At 32.7% G+C, this 25,536-nt stretch overlaps 1 protein-coding gene across 1 annotated transcript in view; it reads right to left on the bottom strand.

Annotated features, from left to right (window-relative positions):
* DNAH7 (dynein axonemal heavy chain 7) overlaps nt 1-25,536 on the bottom strand; it is a 284,922-nt gene that overhangs the window by 226,338 nt on the left and 33,048 nt on the right. The window contains exons 6-8 of the mRNA XM_051985973.1: nt 23,240-23,420; nt 21,942-22,017; nt 18,172-18,297 (exon numbers count right to left, since the gene is read on the bottom strand). Of these exons, the coding sequence (XP_051841933.1) occupies nt 18,172-18,297; nt 21,942-22,017; nt 23,240-23,420 (383 nt within the window). The remainder of the gene's footprint in view (nt 1-18,171; nt 18,298-21,941; nt 22,018-23,239; nt 23,421-25,536) is intronic.

The following is a 25,536-nucleotide window of genomic DNA, read 5'->3' as shown; positions in this document are numbered from 1 at the left end:
TGAAAACAGTAACACGGAAAAAGGCTGAAACAGTGCCTCCATGACCAGGGTCCAACTTTAATATAAAGTTCAAAATCAAGACATAGACTGTCCCTGTGCAACAAGAAAACTGTTCGGTTCTGCACACGTATATTGTATCCAGGATATTCAACCTATTGTGTTGTAACCTATTCAACATGTAAAGGATTGCTTGCCATCTGGGGGAGGGGGTGGAGGGAGGAAGGGGAAAAATCAGAACAGAAGTGAATGCAAGGGATAATGTTGTAAAAAATTACCCTGGCATGAGTTCTATCAATAAAAAGTTATTTAAAAAAAAGAGTAACCATGGCATATGATGGCTATTTTCATAGTATAGTGAATTTTAAAATATCAACTTAGTTTCAAATATGAGTTGTGTGTTTTGACTTCTGATTTCAACTTCAGCCTTAGCCATAATTGAAGTAGCCCATAAATACTAAACATATTTGAATAGATATTTAAGTAAATTTTATAGCAAAGTATGAAAACAGTTTACAATATCAAAGGAATATGTGCTCCCAAAGGAATGTTTGAAATAGTTTTATAAGTATGATGTTTGCTTGGTTGATTTCTGCCTGGAGGGTTTAGGATTGGTGTTTGTCCATAGCATTTCCCATAAATTTAGGAGTAAACAAATGCATGTCTGGTTAAGAATGACAGAGAATAAATAACTGCAATATATTCTTTAAAGTAGCCATGGGGAACTAATAGATTCGTTATTTTAGTCATTAAACAAAATTCTGTTTGTTTCCTTTCCAAAAAAAAAAAAAAGACATAGACTGGAAAAATGATCAAACAACAACAAAAAGAACTTGACCATTAAAAAAAAGCTACTATTATAGCAGGGAAGACCAAGACAAAAAAGGAAGAAAACAATGTAAAAACAACAATAAGTAAAGATTCAAAGAAAATGCTTTTGGACCCAAGAAGAATTCCTAAAAGAATTAAAGAAAAAAATAGAATAGTAAAAGAAAAAAAACTGGGAAAAAATGAGAATGATACAAGAAAATTATGAAAAGAGAATTAACATCTTAGAAAAGGAAGCACAAAAGTACTGAAGCTAAAAAAATTTAATTAAAAGAGATAAGCAAATAAACCATATTATATTAAAAGTTATTATAGAGCATGAAGTAATGTCAATATTAAACATATATGCACCAGGCTCTAAAGCATCTAAATATATAAATTAAAAGATAAATGAATTACAAGGAGAAATAGACAATACTACCTAAACTACTGAGGAACTTTAACTTCCCCCATCAAAAGAAGACAAATATAATAAAAAATAAGTAAGAAAGAAGTCAAGAAGGTAAATAAAATCTTAGATAAACTAGAATGACAGACTTCTGGAAAGAATTGAATGGAAAGAGAAATAAAAGATACTTTTTTGTCAGTTATGCATTGTATATATACAAAACCGATCATATATTTGAACATAAAAATTTTATAGTCAAGTGCAAAAAATAGAAATGATAAATGCATTATTTTCAGATTACAATGTAATAAAAATTACATTTAATAAAGGACTACGGAAACAAATTAAAAATCAATTGAAAAAAATTAATCTTTAAAATGAGTGGGTCAAAAATAAATAATGGAAACAATAAATAGGTTTATAAAATAATAATGAGACAACATATCAAAACACGAGATACATCAAAAGCAATAATTAAAGAAAAATTTAAGTCTTTAAATTTTTATATCAATAAAACAGAGAAAGAGCAAATCAACAAATTGTTTATACAACTAAAAAAAACTAGAAAAAGAACAAATTAAAAATCCCCAAATAAATACCAAATTGGAAATCCTGAAAATCAAAAGGTTAATAAAATTGTGATTAAGAAAACTATCAAATTAATAAATAAAATTACAAGCTTATTTTATGGGGGAAAATAAAATAAACCATTGGTTAACATCAATATTTTTTTTAAAAAATCATGAGTATCAAAAATGAAAAGGTCAAATACACCACTAAGGAAGATGAAATTGAAGCAATTATTTTAAATACTAATAATTGCTTCAATTATTTGTCAAATTATTTGTCAAAAACCTAATAATCTAAATGAAATGGAAAAAATACTTAATATAAATTGCACAGATTGATTGAAGAGGAAATTGAATATCTAAATAAACCAATTTTAGAAAAAAAAATTGAACAGGCCATAAATGAACTCCTTAAAAAAAAAAAAAGTATCAGAGCCAGATGATTTACAAGTGAATTCCAACAAACATTTAAAAATAGATTAAGTCCAATATTAAATAAGTTATTTTGAATACTACACAAAGAAGTAGTCCTACCAAACTCCTTTTATGAAACAAATATGATGTTGATATCTAAAATGGGAAGAGCCAAAATTGAGAAAGAAAATTACAGAACAATTTTTCTAATGAATATTGCTGCAAAAATTCCAAATAAAAAACAAGTGAAGAGATTACAGTAATATGTTACTGCATCAACAGATGTAGAAAAAGCTTTTGCCAAAATGTAACACTCATTTCTATTTAAAAAACAAAAAAACAAACACTTGAAAGCATAGATATAAATAGTTTTTTTTTCCCCTTAAAATGATAAGAGTCATCTATCTAAAACTATCAGCAAGCATTATCTGTAATGGATGTAAGTATAAATTAAAGAATCACTGAAAATATTATTTACCAGATTTATGGATAAGAGAAATATTTATTAATAAACAAGATTAGGGAACATTGTGGGATATAAAATGATTAATTTTGAATACATTAAATTTAAAAAGTTTTGCACAAATAAAACTAAGGTAGCCAAGATTAAAAGGAAAGCAAAATACTGGACAAGAATGTGGAAGATTTTATAGCCAGTTTCTCAGAGAAAGGCTTCGTTTTTCAAATATATAGAGAATTCAGTCAAATTTAAAAGCATAAGTCAATCCTTAATTGATAAATGGTCAAAGGATACAAAAAAGGAAGTTTTTGGATGGAGAAATTAAATTATATATAGTTGAATGAAAAAAATAATGCATTGTTTTTTATTTTATTAAAAAATAGAATAGAAAAAAAAAACAGAAAAAGAAAACAGAACAGAACATTATCAAGTGTCTAGCAGAACATCAGTGAGGATTCAAATTTATAACAATAAATTACCAGTTCAAGAAAGGATATATAATATTAAAAGAAAAAAATAAATAATATTCATAAACATCCATCTTTGCTTCCTTGCAAGTTATTCTTATGTTCTCTGCTGCATACTTTTTTTTTTTTTTAACTTTTTTTCTGTTTCCTGTAAAGGGCTGAAACTCTTAAAAGGTATGCTTGAATCAGACAACCAAGCATTTAAAGCTAATTGCCTATTGGACAATGATTCTATTAGCATATATTTGGAAAAAATGGCCCTTCCCACTATTCCATGCTGGCTTGATCTTTTGGTGTATATAGATACTTTGCAGCAGGATCAGGAGAAGGGAGGTTGGTGGAGAGCTTGTGGCAGTTTTGTCCATCTCCTTCACTTCTCCCCCTAAAGACCAAGAACTTTTGCTTATCCTGACTCTGGCTGATGCTGAGGTCTCCAGGGAGCTAGCTCAGAATTTAGTTTCCCCCCACTTAAAATTTCCTCCATCTTTCCCAAGTAGGTGATCATTAAGCCCAGATGTTACCTACATATATAGAATATGTATAAAACATACACACCCATACATCCACCTCCCCCCACAATACACATACATTATACACATATACATTCATGTCCATCCATAGACCCACTCACATATACATATATCTATAAACACATAGAGCAACATGCTTATATATCTACATATACTCAGACATACATATGGGTATGTGTATATACACATACCCATATGTAAACATGCATCTAAAATATTAGTATGGTTGACATATAATGTAGATTTCTCTCTTGGCTGAATCATTGTTTGATTTCTCTCTTCTTTCCTATTCCTTAATTCTGCTCCTTAATTTGTCTTCTACTACTTAATTCCCCCCCATCTATGGATCCCTCATTTTCTTCCCTCACCCTTTGCTCCCTGCCTCTGCCTATCCTTCCCCCTTATAGATTTTGGAGGGTGCTATGCCCTTGATGGCATATATGCAAGATTGCCTATTCAACTCATTCCTGATGTGAGTTGGTTTTCAGAACCACAGTCCTCCTCTGCTACCCTACTAATGCCTCTGTGTCTGTTCTTCCTGTGTAATTCATTTGTATAATATAATTGCTATTTTCACCTTTTTCTAGAGTTTTTCTTTTTAGAGTTAGATCATACTAAACTCTGCCCTAATCTTTCTTTTGAGCTACCCAGTTGCTGATGTCAATCTTAAACATATAATATACACTTCCATGTAAAAAATAATTTGTCCATGTCAAGTTACTTGAAATTAATTTTTTAATATTGGCTCTTACATGTGAAATTTTCTATTGAGTTTAGTTTTGGTTGAAAGTCCTAAAAATCTGAAAGTTTGTTCAATGTCCTTTTTTTCTTTCAATATTATCATTTTGCAAGATGTGGTGTGTTATTTTTTGATTGCAGGTCTAGTTCTTTTAATTGCCAGTTAAAAATAATTCCAGGACATGCAGTTTTTTATTGTGGCTGATAAGTCCTATTTAATTCTAAATGTAGCTCCAGCATATTTGAATTGTTTTTTTCTTATTTCTTGTCTTTTCTCTCTTTGATGGAGGGATTTCAAAATTTGGCAATAATATTCTTATGTGTTTTCCACAAAGGATTTCTTTGAGATGGTGATCAGTGGATTTTTTTCTATTTCTACTTTCCACTCATGTTCTATTACTCCAGGACAATTTTCTTATATTACTTCTTGTATCTTGTGTCAAGGTGCTTTATTTGGTCACAGCTTTCGGGTAGTTCAATTATTCTATTTTCTCTTCTTGATCTGTTCTTCAGAACTGTTTCTTTTTATGTTTCACATTCTGTTCTAAATTCTCGTTCTTTATATTGTTTTGTAACTTCTTGGTCTCTTATGATAAGTTTCCCTGGCTTCCCCTTGCCCAATTCTAATTTTTAAAGTTATTTTTGTCTTTAAGACTCTGTATCTCCTTTTCTAGTTGGTTAATTTTTTTCATAATCTTGTTTTTTTGGATGGTTTTTATTTTTAGTTTTTAATTGTTTCTCAATGTCTCTCATTTGATTTTAAAATTCTTTTTTGAGTTCTTCTGTAAATTCATTTAATGTCACTCTTTGGGGGTAGAAGCTTTTTTTTTTTTTTTTTACTTTGGTTTCATTGGTTTCATCTTCTGAAGATGAACTTTGGTCTTTCCTGTTCCCACTTGAACTTTGTATGGTTTGTTCTTTCCTCTTTGCTGATTCATTTTTCTAATTGAGAAGTATTACTGTAAGCACCTCTAATCATGGGGTGAATGGATGCAGCCTCTAACTTCACTTCAGCTTTCCCTTCTGGCCTGAACACAAACCCAGGGCTCCATCCTCCTATAATTACCTGCATCCAGCAGCTTCCCTGCCCCACTGCTTCTTCACTCATAGGAGTACTGGTCCTTTCTCATCCAGAGCCACATCTCTACAACACAGCTGGGCCTGGCTTCCCCATCAATGGAGGTTCCTTCAGTCTTCCTACCCCTGACTTTGCACATAGTCTGGGAAGTGAAAATTTCTGTGGTTCCTGTTGGAATCCTTGCAAGCTGTTAAGTCATTAGAATTGATAGAGACAATAATTATCTAATTTAGCCTGGTTCAGTATGATTGCTCTGATCTTACAAGGAGATGTTATGGGCCAGAACTTGAAACAAGGTACTAAATGGAATTGATGGAAGCAATGCTTATGTGCTTGGGTTTGCACCTTTAAGAGTTACACATTAGAGGCCACACATTAGAGCTCACACATTGGAGTTCACAAGTACGGGAGATACACAAAGTTAACTTTGCAACTTTGTGAATTCACACCTCCCATAATCTCACTCTCAGAGTAGAAGTTAACCTTTGAGAGAGCATAAAAACAGCTGAGCTCAGTCAGCAGGATTCAGTTTAAAAGATTCAGAGTGGAGGAGCATCAGTTCAGAAGAAGCCCACTCTCGGAGGCAGAACCAGATTCATTCATCCTATTTCACACCACCGTGGTGGCAGGCTCTCCTCCTTCACTTCTCCACTGAAAGATAGGCCTTTAAGAAAGCTACCTGGGCCCAAGGAAACAGATGAGACTTGGAAGGAGAAAATAAACATTTGGATTTTATCAGCTGGCTGCGTTTGAGGTGATTATTACTTGGAACTGAAACTAAGGCTGCCTCCCGAAAACCTCCCCAAGAAACCTGCTCCGAGAATGATCATATTATACAAAAGAAGAGAACACCACACATTCCTGCAGAGGATCCTGTTAAAACCCAGCTTACCATAAGAGTCCCCATTTGGTGTTTCTGTGGAGCTAGTCTGGAGTGTTTTCACTTCACACTGGTTAATCCTAAGGTTGGCGTCTTTCTTCAGGATCTTCTGGGGTTGTACCAGGAGGATTCCTGTTCTGCCCCAAGTCTTCTTGATTTTTCACCAGTCTATGTTCACCCATGTTGTGGGGGAAATCTGGGAGAACTTGAGATTTACTGACCTACTCCACCATCTTCCCAGAATCTTCTCCCCTCTCCAAAGCATTTTTAATTAGAGAAATTCACATAAAAACAATTCTGAGATATCACCTTACACCTATCAGATTGGTAAAAATGATAAAAAAAAAATGAAAATGACAAATGCTGGAGGGAAAGTGAAAAACCTGAGACATTAACACAGTGTTGGTGGAATTGTGAAATGATCCAACCATTTTGGAGAACAATTTGGAATTATGCTCAAAGAGTTACAAAACTGTGTAGAATACCATTATTCAAATCTGTTTTTCAAGATGGTGAAAAAAAAGAAAATGTATACAATCTAAAATATTCATATCAATCCTCTTTGTATAATAATTAGAAATTGAAGGAATGCACACTAATTCGAAAAATGATTAAATAATTTGTGGCAGTAGTCATAAGTAAAACAGACTTGAGGAAGGATGAGAGAGAGATTGAGAAAGAAGGAAGAGGAGGAAAAGAAAAAGGAGGAGGGGAAGGAGGAAGAGAAGGAGGGGGAGGAAGGGGAGGAAAAGGAGAAGGAGAAGAAGAAGAAGAAAAAGGAAGAGGAGGAGGAGGAGGAGAAGGAGGAGGAGGAGGAGAAAGAGAAGGAAGAGGAGAAAGAGGAGGAGGAGAAAGAGGAGGAAGAGGAGGAGGAAGAGGAAGAGGAAGAGGAGGAGGAGGAGGAGGAAGAGGAAGAGGAGGAGGAGGAGGAGAAGGAGGAGAAACAGAACAGAGGTAAATGCAGTTAGTAATCATAATGATGAATGTGAATGATGTGAGCTCTTATAAAACAGAAGTGTATAGCAGAATGGATTAGAAACCAGCATCCAAGTTGTTTACAAATGATAGATTTGAAACAGAAAGGACACACAGTTAAAATTAAGGGCTAGAACAGAATCTAAAATGCTTTAGCTAAAGTAAAAAACTCAGGGATAATAATCATAATCTTAGACAAAACAAAAGTAAAAAGAGATAATCAACAAAATTACATTTCCTAAAAGGTGTTATAGATGATAAATTAAAAAAATTTACAGTAAGTTTCTCTGACAAAAGCCTAATTTCTTAAATATATTAGGAACTGAATCAAATTTATAAAAATAAGAGTCATTCCCCAATTGATAAATGTTCGAGGATATAAACAGGCAGTTTTCACAAAAAGAAATCAAAGCTATCTATAGTTATATGAAAAAAATGTTCTAAATTACTATTGAGTAGAAAAATGTAAATCAAAACAACTCTTGAGACACCACTTCATACTTCTTAGAAATGATACATGCTACAGGGGATGAAGGAAATATATCTACTAATGAATTGTTGATGCAGTTGCAAACTGCCTAAACATTCTGAAGAACAATTTGCCCAAAGGACTCTAAAAGTGTACATATTCTTTTAAAAAAGTCAAAGACCTCTTTGTACAAAAATATTTATAGTAGCTCTTTTTTGTAATGGCAAAGAATTGAAAACTGAGAGTATGTAATTGTAGACAAGTAGATGGATAGTGGTCTATGCTAGGGACTCTCTGAGGTATCTAAAGGATGGGAAAGTCACTTGATATTTTTTTTGCTTTATATTAATTTGCTTTTTTTAATAGTATTTTTCCAAATAATATGTAAAGACAATTTTAAGCACTTCATTTAAAAATATTTTATTTTTCCCAGTTTTATGTAAAACATTTTTTTACATTTAAAAAAATTTAAGTTACAGATTCTCTCCCTCCCTTCATGCTCCCACCCACATTGAGAAGGCACTTGTAAAGTTATGCAAAACATTTCTACAAAAGTTGTGAAAGAAAACAGATTTTCCCCTCCCACAAAAATAACCCTCAAGAAAAATAAAATTTAAAAAGAGTATGCTTTGATCTGTATTCAGAAACAAAAGGTTTTTTCCTCTGGGTATAGATAGCATTTTTTCATTATAAATCTGAAAGCTTTATTTTACATTTATTTTTAAAACTTTGAGATCCAGAATCTCTCCCTTCCTAACCATTCCTCCCCATTAAGAAGGCACTTGTGAAATTACGCAAAATATTTTCATAAAAAACCAAGTATGCTTCAATCTGTATTCAGACACAGTCAATTTTCTGATTATGGATAGTATTTTTCATCATTAGTCCTTCATAGTAGTCTTGGATCATTGTTTTTCTGAGAATAGCAAAGTTATTCCCAGCAATACAGCATTGCTATTACTTTGTAGACAGTACATTTCACTTTGCTTGCGTTCAAGGTCGTCTTTTCAGGTTTATCTGAGAGCATCCTGCTCATCATTTTGCATAGAATAATAATCTTCCATCATAATCACATATCATAATTTATTCTATCAATTCCCCAATTTGTGGGAGCTATCTAGCATTCATTTTTACAAGATTTTGAATACCAAATTTTTCTCCCTTCTTTCCCCTCCCCTCTTCCTAAAATGATAGGTGATTTGATATGAATTATGACTCAGCTAATCTGTAAAACATATTTCCATATTAGTCACAATTATGAAAGAAGAAACTCAAAAAAGAAAGGCACAGACACACAAAAGAATAAAATAAGTGAAAAATATATGCTTCAATCAGCATTCAAAATTCATCAGTTCTTTTTATTTGGATGTAGATAGTAATTTTTTCCCTGAATACTTTGTATTTGTCTTGGATATTTGTGTTGCTGAGAAGAGTGAAGTCATTCATGGTTGATTATGACACAAGGTTGCTGATGCTGTGAATAATGTATTCCTGGTTCTGCTCATTTCACTTTGTATCAGTTCATACAGACCTTTCTAGATTTTCCTGAAATCTTCTTGTTCATCATTTTAATTGCACAATACTATTCCATTATATTCATATATCACAGCTTATTTAGCCATTTTCATCTTTCACCAATTGATGGACATCCCCTCAATTTCTAATATTTTACCAAATGAAAAGGACTTCTAAAAACATTTTTGCTCATGTAGGTTCTTTTCCCTTTTTTATGGTATTTTATAGTATTTAGAATACAGATCTAGTAGTGATATTGTTGATCGAAGGCTATGCTTACTTTTACAGCCCTTTGAGTATAGTTCCAAATTGCTCTTCAGAATAGTTGAATCAGCTCACAAAGCCACAAATAGTACATTAGTGCACTCTTTTCCCACATTCCAAGATTTATCATTTTCCTTTTTGTGTGTGTGCACTGTTAGCCAATTTGGTTAGAATTGGGTTTAATTTGCATTTCTATAATCAAAAATAATTTAGAATACGTCATCTGCCCATAGTTAGTTTTGATTTTTTCAATTGAAAACTGCCTCTTCATGCCCTTTGATCATTTATTAATTGGGGAATGGTTTGTAGTCTTATAAATTTGACTCAGTTCTCTCTGTATTTGGGAAATTAGGCCTTTAGCAGAGACACTTGCAATAAAAATTGTTTCCCAATTATCTGCTTTCCTTCTAATTTTAACTACATTGGTTTTGTGTAAAAACTTGTTTTATATAATCAAAATTGTTTTACATTTCATAATGCTTTCTATCTTGTTTAGTCATCAACTTGTAGCTCCCTTTAAGAATGTGGATAACTTTTAGCAAGATATAATTTCCTTTCTTAACTTTCTTATTTAGGTTTACTGTAGCTTTTGCTTTGCCTGAAGTCAGGATTATTATTATTGCTTTTTTTTTCCCCTTAAGCTACAGTATACTAGATTCTAAGCCAGCCCCATACCTTTACTCATGTGTGTTCTCTGCTTCAAATGCTTGGAAACAGCATACTATAGGATTCTGATTTTTAATTCACTTTGTTATCCATTTCTTTTTTATGGGAGATGTCATTCGATTTACATTCATAGTCACAATTACTAAGTCGGTATTTCCCTCCAATTGATTTTTCCTCTTGTTTGTCCTCTTTCAATTTTTTCTTCCTTGACAATGTTTTTCCTCATCTACCAACTTCCCTGATCTTTTCTCCTGTCAATTCCCTATCACCAGTACCACCACTACTCCATCTAACCCCTCCCACCTTTGCTAATCTCCTTCCTTCCTACTTTCCTGTCTTGGAAAATAAATTTCTATATTCAATTGATTGTATATATCATTCCATCTTTGAACCAATATTGATGAAGGTAAAGTGCAAGCAATGCACATCTTCCCTCCTTTCTGTCTGTCCCTACCCCTCTTAAGACTCTTCCCCTTACTTCCTTGTTAGGTAAGACAGATTTCTATATACTACTGATTGTGCATATCATTTCCTCTTTGAATGAACACTGAGGAGAGTAACATTCAAGCAATACTCATCCCCACCCTCCCTTTTCCCCCCTCCACTATAATAGTGAAAGAAAGTGAAATCCAATCTTAATATGGAATAACTTTCTACCTTTTCCTTCCTTCTGCACCCAGTGTACTCCTCTTCCCTTTTTACTTGTTTATACTTCTCTTGTGTCTTGATATCGGAGGTCAAATTTTGAGTTTAATCCTTCTATTTTACTGAATGATCTTTTTTCCCCTTGATGTACTATGCTTAATCTTGGTTGTAATCCTCACTCCTTTGTCTAATGGAATATCATATTCTGTGAACTCTGATCCTTTAATATTGCAGCTGCCAAATCCTATGTAATCCTGATTGTAACTCTCTGATATTTGAATTGTTACTTTCCAACCACTTATATTTTTTGACTTGATAATTCTGAAATTTGGCTATAACATTACTTGGAATTTTTATTTTGGGATCTGTTTTCTGAGGTGATAGATGAATTACTTTCAATATCTATTTTACCCATTGGTTCTAGGACATCAGTTCAGTTTTCTTTGATAATTTCTTGAAAGATGAGGTCCAAGTTCTCCTTTTGATTATAGCTTTCAAGCAGTCCAATGATTTTTTTTCTCTCTCTACATCTATTTCCTAAGTCAATTATTTTGCCCATGAGGTATTTTACATTTTCTTCCATTTTTTTCCATTCTTTTAAATTTGATTCTTAATGTCTCATAGACATTATTGGCAAACTTCCACTTGCCTGATTCTAACTTTTAAGGTGTTGTTTCCCACAATTATCTTTTGTACTTTCTTTTCTATTTAGCTGACTATACTCTTTAAGGAATTTTTTTCTTCAGGGGACTTTTGTAGCTCTTTTTCCATTTTACCATTTCTACTTTTTAAGCAGTTTTCCAAGCTGTCGACACTTTTTTCATAATTTTCATGTAGCACTCATTTCTTTTTCCAGTTCTTCTTCTATATCTCTTATATGATTTTAAATCAACTTTTTGAGCTCTTCTATGAGTTTGGACTTCTTTGAGTTGCATGGGCTTGAGACCACTTCCCATTCTTCTATAGGGTTTTGTCCATAGGTGTTTTAACATCATTGTCTTTTTCTGGGTTTGTGTCTTGATCATCTCTGTTACTATAACAACTTTCTATGCTTAGATTCTCTTTTTTGCTCCTTTTTGAGGGGATGAGGAGGGTTTTCCTTTCTTTTAAATTTGAACTCTACTCCCAGGATGGGAAGAATACTGTCTCAGGTTTCTTTTGTCTGGCTATAGATTCTGGCTGCTTACCCGGTGTACTGATGCTGCTCTGAGGCCCAAGGAGGACCTTCATGTCTGGTGGTGTCCTGAGAGGGTGGGAGAAGAAGTAATGGAAGTTTCTGTAGAAAGTCTGGAACTCACCTGGTGCTGAGTGGTAGTGCAGCCCCTGGAGGATGCCTGCCCACCCAGGGTACAGTGGAAGCACAGAGAGGTCTGGCCACTGACACTTGCTTACCTGAGACCTTCCCAAAACACACAGAGATCCCACTGCAGGAGGATGTCTGCCCCCTCCAGGGCTATACCAAAGTCCATTGTGGCTCACCAGGCTGAAATTCCCTTGTCTCCTCACTATACCAAGCATGTAGCAGACTGGGTGTTGGCATTTGCCCATTTTACCACCCTGGGGCTCAGGATTTCCTGCTGGTTTGCTAAGATGAGACTTACTGCTGGCTTTCTGGAAGCTTCCTATCCTGGATTGCACTTACCCTTACTCAAGTGAGACAGACCTTTCCTGCCAATCCTACAAGTTTCCTGAATTAATAGATTGTTTCACTCCATTTTCTTGCTGGTTTCATTGCTCTGAGCCTATCTTGTGATACTATTTTCTGGTTGCCTGGAGGAGTTACAATGATTCATTACTTACTCTGCCATTTTGGCTCCCTTTTTAAACAATTATTCCTGTTTCAAGGAATCAGCATATCTGGAGGAGACATCTTTTTGGAAGAGAGAGTTTCATTTTCTCTTAATGAATGAAAAGACTATTTGAAATCAGTCAGTAAAAGGACTGTATATTCTCTATACTTTTCAGTCTCTGTGACTCTGAAGATAATGTCTCCCATGGATGTCATTTGTGAAAGCCTGACATTCCCTCCTCATTTTCATCAAGGACATCTTTGATTCATACATATATCATTCTTACAAATATTTTAGATTAGTGGCCTGTGAACCAGCTCATATGGCAAAATTTTCTATATTTACTCCATTTACTTTCCCAGGTCTGTCACGTGTTATCCAAATGATCTTAGACAAGTTACTAACTCCTCTAGGTCTCAGTTTCCTCAATTGTAAAATGCAGGAGATAAAATAGATAGCTAATGAGGCCTGTTTTCCAGCTCTAAATGTACTACCCCATGATCATATAGCTTTTTTTCATGGTAAACATAAGATATATATTTGATTTTTGCTTTTCTGCTTAAATTTCTGCTTCTTAAGAATCAGCTAACCTCAGCTCCAGCCTTCCTAATCCTGACTTTTGGCAAGTTCCTTTGTTCAAGGCAAAGCTTGGGAGGATTTTGTTTTGCAACAATTATAAAACCTACAGTAATATTTAAGGTTCACCCTTTGGGAATCAGTTTCTATGAAAGAAATAAACAATGAAAATGCTTTTCTAGCTAGCTCCAGAAAGATTATAAAAACCCATCTGTCTCAGAAATGTTTGAGCCAACACTCTAATATGGAAATACTATGAACCTCATCATGAATATCTTGCAATTAAGGAACACCCAAGAGAATAAGAAGGTGAGATTCAAGATCTATTGTGCTGATTCAGCAGGATAACAGACTGACTTCCATTACATCCTATGTATCTTATTACAAACTCCTCTTGTTTTATAACTTGAATCACAGAATCAAATCACAGGATTTGAGTCACAAAGGACTATAACAGCTATCCCAAACCATCAATGAAAGAAGTCTCCTATAAAGTACACTCAATAATTCATGTATATAGCCTCTGCCTGATGACTACTAAAGAGGGAGAACACAGCATCTTTCTTAGCAACCCATTCCAATTCTGAGCAGATCTAATTATTGGAAAGTTGGCTTGTTTTGTTCAACAATTAAAAGAAGGAAATTAATAGTACAGTATCCTGAAGGATTATGCAGGGTCAAGGAAAAATTTTACTATAGTTTACTTTGTTTTGGAAAGAGGAGATCCATATATGGAAAGAAGATATCAAAGACACACAAGATTGGAACAAGATTGGAACAAGATCATGGCAACCACACAATGGAAAAGTATAAAGACTGTAAATGAAAAGGAAACAGATAATTAACTAGATCCTGCCTTCAAGAAGCTTACCTTGTATGAGGGGAAAAAACATATACATCTATTTGTTGTTATTCAGTCATTAAGTCATATCCAACTCATTAGCTATTCATGAGGTTTGCTTGGCAAAGATATGAGCATGCTTCACTATTTTTTTCTCCAGTGTATTAAGACAGAGAATTTAAATGATTTACCCAGTATCACATAGCTAGTAAGTATCTGAGGCTGAATTTGAACTCAGATCTTCCTGATGTCAGCTCTAGAGCTCTATTCAATGAATCACTTACCTGTACACAAAATATATAAAAAGGTAATCTATCCAGAGAAAGATTCTAATTCAGAGAACTCTAAAATCACTCTTTATTCTTCAAAATATTTTTAGTGATGGAACCAATTAAAACAAACTTTTAAAAGGATCTAAGTTCTCTTTATAAAATATATAAGACAATTTTCTCTCTAACCTCATCAAGATAACAAGGTATGCTAACACAAAATATTGTGAATTCTTGATCTTCTTGATCAATCATAAGATTGATCTTCTTAAATCAGTAGTAATATTATTAGATCAATCTTTTAAAGAAAGACAAATTAAATGTCTTTTATTTCAATTACTAAAATGTCAGTATTCAATTGGTCTGAGGAATTGTCAAAAATTATCATCTTTGGACAATAATAGCGATGTTACTCGATTAAAATCCATTTGAACATGTGGTATTTACATGGAAATGTAGAGTTTACAAAGCATTTTACCAAAGTTATTTCATATTATCCCATTAGTCTCAGCTATGACTATTAGATAATAAGGCTAAAAAACTAATGAGAATTTAATTCATACTTTTCTTTTCTTTTTTTTTTTTGATTGATTAAAAAAAGACATTGAATGAATTTGTTTTAATACTGAAATGACTGCACTGAAAAAAAGCAATTAAATTCAACCTCTGAATTATTACTCTCATATTTGAAAAATCTGAATCTCTAAAAGTAGAGAGAACATCCTAATCAAGAGCAGCAGTAGAATAATTAGGATAATATCCTCAGTCAATAGTCAATTTTCTTCATGGCCCTTTTTGCCTCATTTGAATCTGCTACTCAAATAAAGAAAAAGAATCTCTCTTAACCAGCTTTCTTATTAAAATTACTATAGATAATTTGTTCTTTGAGATCTCTTAAATTTCTCAATGATGTTTTTAAAAGTAAATACTTATATAAAAGTCATCCTTATTCTGACCATAATTCTGCACAATTAAGTTTTATGAAGGTTGCATGAGGTTCTATTACAAAAATTTAAAAATACTAAACAAATAATACTGTATAAAATGCTTAATCTTTCAATTCACTATAATGCCATACTAAAAAATGTACAGAATTAATAAAACAATAGAAGGCATATGTTGTGTTTAAGTTTGGCAGTATAGATGTTAAACATTTTGTCATTTTTTAATGCTTAGACATGATAAATTACTTGATTTAAGTAATAACATATCTTCAAGACTTAAAATTGTTAGCAAATGTTCCATTTTTAATAGCTAATACAATTACTAATATTAATAGTATTTACTAACACCAATACTATTAGTAATATTAGTAGTATTACTAATCATACTATTTAAAAATGGAACATTAACAATTTTAACCAGGATGATACACTTAGAGCAAGAAAATCAAAATGCTATCTAAAGATACTCTATATGTAATTTTTTCAATTTCTTAAATCTCTTGCTTTTAAAAAGTACTTGTCATTTACTTCAATCCCAGAGCACAGTATTAGTATATAGAAAGGTCCAAGTTTTCTCCTCTCCATAAAGAGTCTTTGAGGTCCATTTTGTCCAAGAAATCTTCCTATTTATGCAGAAAATCTTTGTGTAAGAACTCTCCTGTACTCAGAAAGTCTAGTATTCCTGTGTTCAACCAGGTGTTTTTCTGATACTGCCAACTCAGATAATCTAAAGCAACAACATTAGCCCAGGAATGCTCCACAATTCTACCACCATCTCTGTCCATTGCCTCCTCTCTGGCAACATGGTCTCTTACCCTTGTGGGGCTATCTGATTTCTTGAAGAGGCCACTGACCTACATGTACTTCTAAGAAACCACTATCTGTAGTAATGACAGCCCAGTCCTTAAAAGCATCCTTAGCATGCTTTGACTGATATAATACTCTTCTAAAGACTTAGGAAACTAAATTACTTATATGAGCATAGAAAAAGGAGAACTCATAATAACTAAAGAAGAAATAAAGGAAATTATCAGAAAATACTTTGCCTAATTAAATGCTAATGAAACATTGAGAATAAATATTTGAATACATAGAAAACATAGGTTCAAATCATCCAGGTTAACAAAAAAAAGTAGAATACTTAAATAATCCAATAATTTAAAAAGACTATAAAAACCCATGAAGCAATTCCCAAAAGGAAAAAAAAAAACTTCAGGACATGATGGATTTATAAATGAATTCTATCAAATATTCAAAGAACCATTCATTCTAATACAACATAAATTACTTGCAACAATAAGAAGGTAGCTTTCCAGTCTCTCAGAATACAAATAAGGGATTGATACTAGAAAGAGAAAGACAGACAGAAAGTGCATGGGGAAGGAGATCAACATTTTTAATGAATACAGATGCAAAAACTTTAAATAAAATATTAGTAAGACTATAAATATAATAAGAAAAAATATAAATAGAATAAATTATTTAATTATACAGATAATAAAAATGTGATTTTTGTCAATATATGTTGAATATTCTTTTGACAAAATTTAACACCAATTTCAATAAGAAACTAGAAATTATAGGAATTAATAAACCTTTCCTTAATACAGTTAATGATATTTGCCTGTATCCAAAAGTGAACATTATATGCAATGGAGAAAAAATAGAGGACTTCCTAAAGGAAGGATGCCCATTATCATCATACTACATAATAGTGCAAAGAAAAGAATTTGAGGTAATATTTATGGTGTACATAGAGAACTTCAAATAGTCAATTAAAATTAGGTGAAGTTATGAACTTCAGTAAAGTTATAAGACAAAAGAAATCCAGGTGGATAATCATCATTCTTATAATTGACCAACAAAATCCAGTAGGAAAAGCTATAGAAGATATAAAATATGTGGAAATGTATCTACCAAAATTCATCAACTATAAAATATTCTTTGCAGAAATATAGACCCCCAAAATTGGAGAAAACATTGTTTATGGATAGATCAAGTCAATATAATAAAATGGTAGAACAGAAAGTCAAGAAACTAATGAGGAAAAACAGAAAGAAAGTGAGAAGGAAGGGAATCTACCAATACCTGATATAATCATTTATAAGCTCCTAAAGGCAATTGTGATTAAGTGACTTGACTAGAGTCACACTACTAGTAAGTGCCTAAGTCCAAATTTGAATTCAGGTCCTCCTGACTCCAGGTCTATTGCTCTATCCACTGTAGCACCCAGCTACCCCTCCATCCAATATCTTCTTAAAGGCCTTGTAAAAAGTTGAAAAGTTTGGAAGAACAGAGGTCTTCCTCTGTTTGCAGCCACGTTCGGTAAGGTACAACCTGTTTGATCCAACTAATATCAAGTCCAACAACAAGGAAGTAACTCATCCAATGGTGATACCAAATTTGGAAATGAAGTTTATGAGATAAATAATTTGTGGCAACTACTTTAAATTTTACTTTATTCTCCCCAGGGATCAAAGTGGGATGGGGAAGATGCCCAAGCTCAAGGAGATATGTTTGTTCTTCTATTCTTGCAAGATCTCTATAAATATTCCTTTTGTAAAAATTAAGTAATATAGTAATACTTAAAGGTCATTTTGTGATGCACTATTGCAAAGAAATGTTACTTTTCCTTCCAGGACAATCACATTGTGTATGCTGTGGTCAAAATTTTAAATTAAAAAAATTATTAAATTTATATCATATGCCAAATACTGTGCTAGACATGGAATCAAAACATAAGCTTAAAATGTTATAACATTTGTCATCGAGTAATTTACAATTTAATGGGCTAACTTTAACAAAAAGATGAACAGTATTATTTTCATCAGAGCATTATTTAACAAAGTTAACAAAAGGATTACTTACTTAAAAGAAGTCTGCCACAGATCTAGAACAGCAAGCATTGTAGGGTTCATTGCATTTAAATTATCTCTAATAAAACTGCAAGCTGCCAAAAAAGTCTTCCTCCAAGGTTTTGGCAGAATTTCCATTCTAAAGGCAAAGATAAAATAATTACAAATCAAAAGGAAATACTTTAAAAAATTCAATGTTCTTCTCAGGAACAATGACTTCCTAACATTTTAAATACAATTTAACTTAAATATATATTAAGCACTTATGTGCACAACAGTGAGTAGAAGCTAAATGAGATTAAAGAAAAATAAAATGCAACAGTAAAATCAAAAGTTTAACATTTATTAGAAAAATAATAAAGATTCACAAACAGTTACAATATAGATATAGAGCTTAAATTTATAAGAAAAGGACAAAGTGCTGAGGAAGGAAAATCAGTTTTAGCTAGAGGAGAGAAAATCACATTTAGCTAGAGTGTATCACTAAAGTATTAATTAAAGAATTTGTATTTAAGTTGGGGCTTAAAGGATGAGTAGGATCTTAATAAATATAAATGACTGGAAAATCAAATACAATGTTATCTTTTTATAATAAAAATGGAAAACATATTGCTATTTTTATATGATTTAAAAATGGAGTACAAGAACATTTATCTGTTGGTTGTGATCATAGCAAATATGTGGTTGCCATCCTCTGCAATGCAGTGAGGAGAGTTATCAAATAGGAAAAAACAGGGAAGCAATTATTTGGAGAAAACCTCACTTTACATACAGGAAGCTCAATGTGAAAGTTTACGCTAGACCGCATGAACAAAGAAAAAGCTTCCCCTCTCAAGTAAAATGTGCAATAACTGGTTGTAAAAATATTGTATCCAAAGGAAAACATGAATGCGGACAGAGTCAGCAGAAATGTGGCAAGAGGATAAATAGTGGTCACACAGCTCAAACAAGACAGACAGTGACCCTCTGGTTTGCCCTATCAGCATCAAGTGGGGTGACTGCTCAGGAATTGTGAACTGGTTTTATCATTTATCCTAATTATTGCACGGTCCTTTCTGTACTCTGACCTAGTCAGTTCCCATCTAGAGAAAAGCAGAATTAGTGTGGCTGTCTTCAAGTATCTGAAGAACTCTTATGTGGGACTTATAGGGCACTTAAGTAAATAACCATGAGCAATGGATGGGAATAAGAGAGATTATTTTAGTCCAATGGAAAAATAAATTTCCAAACAGAATTATCCAAAACTAAAATGGAGTGTTTCAGGAGGTAATGGACTACTAATTTAAAGGAGCACCTTCAAATGAAGGCTACTTATGGGACACTATGGAGGGAATTCAAAAATTCTTAATTCAATTGATTGTCCTAGATGGCCTCTGAGATACCTTCTAATTCTGAGATTCTATGATGTTACAGCTTGAGAGTAATGCACACAGGGCAGTATAAACCTGAAACCCATAAGCAGTTTGCGAAAATGCTTTTGCTTTTAAATGGTAGATGTATTCACAAAAATCGCCTAATCTTTTATGGGGGCAGCAGCAGGAGGAGGCTACAACCAGAAGAACTAGACACTGAGACAGGAAAAGATCTGTTCAGAAGATCTGATCCTCTGGCTCTCTCTTTTTCTTCCTCCCTCCAGAATAAGCCATTGATAGGTCATTCTAAAGTGTCAAGTCTTTCTAGTACATTTGGCTCAGTGCAAAGGGCTAAGTAAATGTGTCACTGGAAGGATCCCAGGTCCAAGAACAGTACAAGTGACATGTAATAGGAAGAGGCTCAGCCAGGATGTGCATTGTAGCAGGAACTAATCACGGTGGGGGTAAGAAGATTCCCCTGATTAAACCATTACATGTTTATTTACAGGAATCAAAGTTACTCTCTTGGAATGTGTCCTTTTAAATTTTGGTGCCAAGAGCAGTCTCATCTCTAATTTTATAGGAGACCAGGTAGATCTTATTTCTCTAGATGGAAGAAAATGGAGAGATAGTATTTAATCAAATTCAGAGGGATAGTCACAGTTGATGAAACATGGCACTGGTCCAAGCTGATAGGCTTCATGTCTTAGTGTACAACTCTAAGGTAATCTCTATCTACTCTGTTAATTTAGCATCTGGAGAAGAAACAAGCATCTTGATATTTAGTTAAAAGTATGTATTTATAATTAAAACTATGTAATTTGTGTTTAATTAGATCAAACTAAATATAATACATAACACAAACTCATATTAAACATAAATTAATATTTTCTACAAATTCTCAACCTTTTCCCTAAACATCATAATGAATTATGAAAATCTAAAAAGAAAAATTCAATTATCTATGCTACTTCATAACTATTTTTTCAGATTTCCTATTCATTTCAGAATACAATTAAATTATTTCCTTTATTCTAAACTTTCTTTTCATGGATCTATTGCAGCTTGCATTTGGAAATTCCCTAAATTTTTTTTCTCATTTAAAATTCTCTCTGGGTTAGTATAGCCTAACTTGCATATTCTTATTTGAAAATCCATTCCTTCATCATTCAGGTCCTATTAGCTAAATCAGTAGTCTTTAGACACTGGGTACCATGGCATGACTTTCAAAGGGATTGTAGTTTGAATAGGAAGATGGGAAGATGGATTACATTCTCACCTAACCTGGAAGCTTGTTTTCTCTGCAAACTCCCAATCACTCTCCCTCTCCCTCTCCCTCTTCCTCTTCTTCTCCCTCTCTCTTCCTTGCTTCCTCCCTCCCTCCCTCCTTCTCTCCCTCTTTTCCCCTCTTTCCTTCCTTCCTCCTTCCTTCCTTCCCTCCCTCCCCCCCTTTCTCTCTCACACACACACTCTTCTAATACAAAGTATCCATTTTTCAGAAAAGTTATAAACCATCTAATGTGGGAACAGCAGCAACATAGGTGTCATTTTCCCCAATCCTACAAACATAACTTATAGTTTAAATTTTTACTGATGTGTAATTTTAAAAATGTGAAGCTCACTGATCTAAATCATCATTCCTTACTTTCTAAAGGTCCCTATTTCTCTTTATATTTTTCTTTTTACATAACTTAAAAACCCATTTTATCTCTTTACTCTCTCACTATTGTATTTTTCAAATGACATTTAACTTTGACTTATTATCACTAGTTATTCCTATTGATGCCAATCAAATTACACATCTGGATCTCATCAACTTCTTAGGTGTTCCTCAAATATGCCTTCCCTAATCTCATTCTAGCATTTTTTTTATAATCACAGAAAACAATTCAGAGTATATTTTTTTATGAAAGAAAACTAACTAAATAGACCCTGAGCCAGTTACTTGGAAAAATGAAGCTGGTTCCAATTATGAATGCTATTTGAGGAATGCATTACTAAATGTTAGTTATTTTTATTAAGGAATGGGTCAAAGTTCATAACAACTGATTTATATAAGAGGCAAATTACTACAGTGGAGAGAGCACAGCAATCCAGACAGCTGGGTTTAATTCCATTTCTGAGTTATTATCTATGTATCAATGAGCAAGTCATTTTAATTTTCTGGATCTCAGTTTTCATCTCTGTAAAATGAAGGAATTAGACAAGGTAATACTATTTTGGAACCCATAATCCTAAAATGCTTTTTTATAAATGTATATGAATACATATTCAAAACCCAGTATTTCTTATATACTCTAAACATAACCTTATATGGGCAAGAGATACCCATAAAAATTCATTAAGAAAAATACCCTTGATAAATAACCATATAGCTATCCATATGCATCATTTTCTATGTAATTCACATTTATGAAGTATGTTTTCTTACTCTAAACGATGGGGAGGAAGCTCTTCTTTCTTTTTGTCTTCTTCTTTTTCTCTAGGATCTCTTAAAACAAAGTCAACTAAAAAATACAAGAAATTTTGTTAAACAACCTTGTTTATACAAACTGCATTTAAACACAAATATGAAACTTAAATGGTCTTTAAAAGCAAATATTTACCTTAAAGAATGTTCTATTGGGAAACAATATAGTCTTTATAAATTTATTGATAAAGACTATATCTAGTCTATATACTCAAATATTGGTCTTTAGCTCAAAAGAAAGATCCCCATTATTCATTTTCTGTTGTGATGTCACTTAAATTATTATTTTTATTGTCACTTAATATTTCATGTTTGTACTTATCACACCAACTACATAGTGAGTTCTTTGAAGGGAATAGGTTGTTCATAACAGGTTCTCAAGATCATTTGACAATTTAATAGCTTTTTTTTTTCCAATTATATCTTGAATTCTAATGCTCTATCCATTACCAAAACAAATACCCACCAATGACACATCAGTTTAACTTTTCACTTTTGTTTCTGCTTTCCTGGTCCTGATGAGATCTGCCCATGACTTATAATTTTTCTAAAAGCAGTTTTAAGACATACCACACATGGATAGAAGATTCACAAATGTGTCAAACTGATGGAATTGTTTTTAAAAGCAGCTCTTTAATGAAGACATTGAGATTTCAATATTTTAATACTTCAAAGATCCATGACTACATCAGTACTTCTTTCATTCACATATTGTACTCTTTAAATCTTTAGAAGATAGTTTTTCAAAAAAAATTTTTTTTCAGAGAAAAAGAAATGTTTACAGATACACACACATACATACACACCTATACATATTACACACACACACACACACACAGGGATTGTGATTTTCTCACTGCAAGGAATACTTGGTGTTAAAACAAAGATTGACAGATCTGGAGTCGGTTGGAATTCCACTTTAGACCCTTACCAAGTTGTGTGACTGACACTGGGAAAATCACTTTAACCTCTCTAGGACTCTGTTTCCTTACCTATAAAATGAGAAGTTTAGATTGTTGACCTCTAAAGTACTTTCCAACTCTCAATCTATGACCTTATGATAATATGATCTTTGCGAGTTGCTTGAAACTTCAAAGAGATGAAATGAATGTTTTTCCCAGGATCACTTCTTTCTGATACTAAGTCCACTACTCTTTCTACTAGAGTATTCTTTTAAAATGCCATACAAATTCTAGTTACCTTTTTTCTCAATTGGTAATATAATAATAAAACAATTGTAAAAAATGAAAAAAAATTACCGATGGATTTCTTTACACTGAGAAGATAATCTTCTCTCATTTCATCCGAAAGTACAAGTATTCTGTCAGTGAGTACTTTCAGGTGTTTGGGGACTAAGTCCAAGACATGGTCTAGCCAAGAATCTTCCATTGGAGCTACATGTTCTGTATCAATTCCATGGTGGATATAATAGTAGTACCGCTACAAGAGATAAGAGAGTCTAGATGAGTTTAGCACTATCTATCCTAAAATAATTGGATCATCCTTACCGGGTAAATATTTTTACTGAACAAGAGTTAATTTTCAGAAAATAAGGTATAGTTCACAGATTTTAAAAATTCATGTAATTTTCATTCTTATCTTAATATTGTCATGTTTGTTTTTTTAATTTAAAGTTCTATAGAAATCAAAACTGCTTGCCTCAAGCAATAAGTATGCTATTAAAAAAAAAAAAAACCCAAGATGCAGAACTGGTATTTAACACAGCACAAGCTGAATTTAGTGTAGAAAGATATATGAAAAATCAGTTTATAGGATACTATCCCTTTAGCATGCAAATTCCGAGGTAAATTTTAAAAATATTTTTATTTATTTCATTAAATATTTCCTAGTTACATGTAAATACATTTTTAAAAATAACTTTTAAAAAATTTGACTTGTAAATCAGATCCTCCTGATTTAGATGCTGTGCTCTACGGCGCCATCTAGCTGCCCCCCCACCATTTCTTATAGCACAATAGTATCCCGTCATAACCAATGATTCAGCCATTTTCCAGAGGATGGGCATTCATTGGATTTCCAATTCTTTGCCACCACTAAAAGTGGTGTTATAAATATTTTTGTACAAATAAGCCATGCTCTCTTTTCCTTGATCTTTTTTTCTTTTTTAATTTCATGCATTTTTAAAATTTCTTGTTTTTTTAAATTTTTTTATGCAGCTAAATGCAAAATAAGAAAACAAAACAAATATTAAAAAAAAAGAGGGAAAAGAAATAAAAAATTAAAATTAAAAACACCATGTTTGCTATGTGCCCAGCAGAACATCAGGGAGGATTCAAAATACATAGCAATAAGTTTCCCTTTCAAGATAGCACATACAATAATAGAAGAAATATATTCATGAATGTCCATCTTTGCTTCCTTGTAAGTTATTCTTTTGTTCTCTTTCCCCCTCCATCTCCTCTAAGCAGGTTACAGCTAAACACAGATGTATATGTGTGTGTGTGTATATCTGTATATGTATGTGCATATACATATACATACACATGCAATTCATACCCACCCACAGACCCAGACCCATCCACATATACATATATTTATATACACACACATACATAGACCTACATGTATACACATCCACATATACTCACATACATATATGATATAAAATATGCATTTACCCATATGTAAACATGTATCTAAAACAGTATTAATATGGCCTACATATAATATAGATTTCTCTCTTGTTTGAATATTTGACTTTGTTTAAAATCAATGATTACTAGTCCTCTTTTTTTTTCCAAAAAATTTTACTCCTGATCCTTATTGTAGTATTTCTGTATATCTTCTATTTCCTATCCCTGATAACTTTTCTACTTTAATTCTGCTCCTTAACCTGCCTTGCTGTTACTTAATGCCCACCCTCACCCTATCCATGGATTCTTCCCTTATCTTCTCCTCCCCACTTTATCTCATTCCCATCTTATCCAATTCCTGTTAATCTAAATACCCTTCTGTACCTCTCCATATCCTATACTACCTTTTCCCTTCCTCTTTATCTCTTTCTCATTAATCTACAAATCTTATTCCACTACTATTTTTCTACATAGGCTTCTGTACTCCACCTGATCCTTTATCCCTAGATCATTAATCTACACACCTTGTCCCACTGCCATAAATCAATATATATCTTTTTATACTCTACTTTATTCTATTTCTTCCCCTCTTAACTCCTTCCTTACTTTTTTTTATAGACTTTGGAATGTGCTGTATCCTTCATGATATATTTTCTCTTTGATCTGGGAGTTTCAAAATTTGGCAATAATATTCCTATGTGTTTTCCACAAAGGATCTCCTTAAGTGGGGATGAGTGAATCTCTTCTATTTCTACTTTCCCCTCATGTTCTAACACTCCAGAGCAGTTTTCTTGTATTATTTCTTGCATTATTGTATCGAGGTGATTCTTCTTTTTCTTTCTTTCTTTTTTTTTTTTTTGGTCACAGCTTTCAGGCAATCCAATTATTTTTATATTTTCTCTTCTTGATCTGTTCTCCAAATGTGTTGCTTTTCTTATGTTTCACATTCTATTCTATTTTTT

The sequence above is a fragment of the Antechinus flavipes genome, chromosome 3 (assembly GCF_016432865.1).
Source record: "Antechinus flavipes isolate AdamAnt ecotype Samford, QLD, Australia chromosome 3, AdamAnt_v2, whole genome shotgun sequence".
NCBI lineage: Eukaryota > Metazoa > Chordata > Mammalia > Dasyuromorphia > Dasyuridae > Antechinus > Antechinus flavipes.
This window is presented reverse-complemented; position numbering and strand designations above follow the sequence as displayed.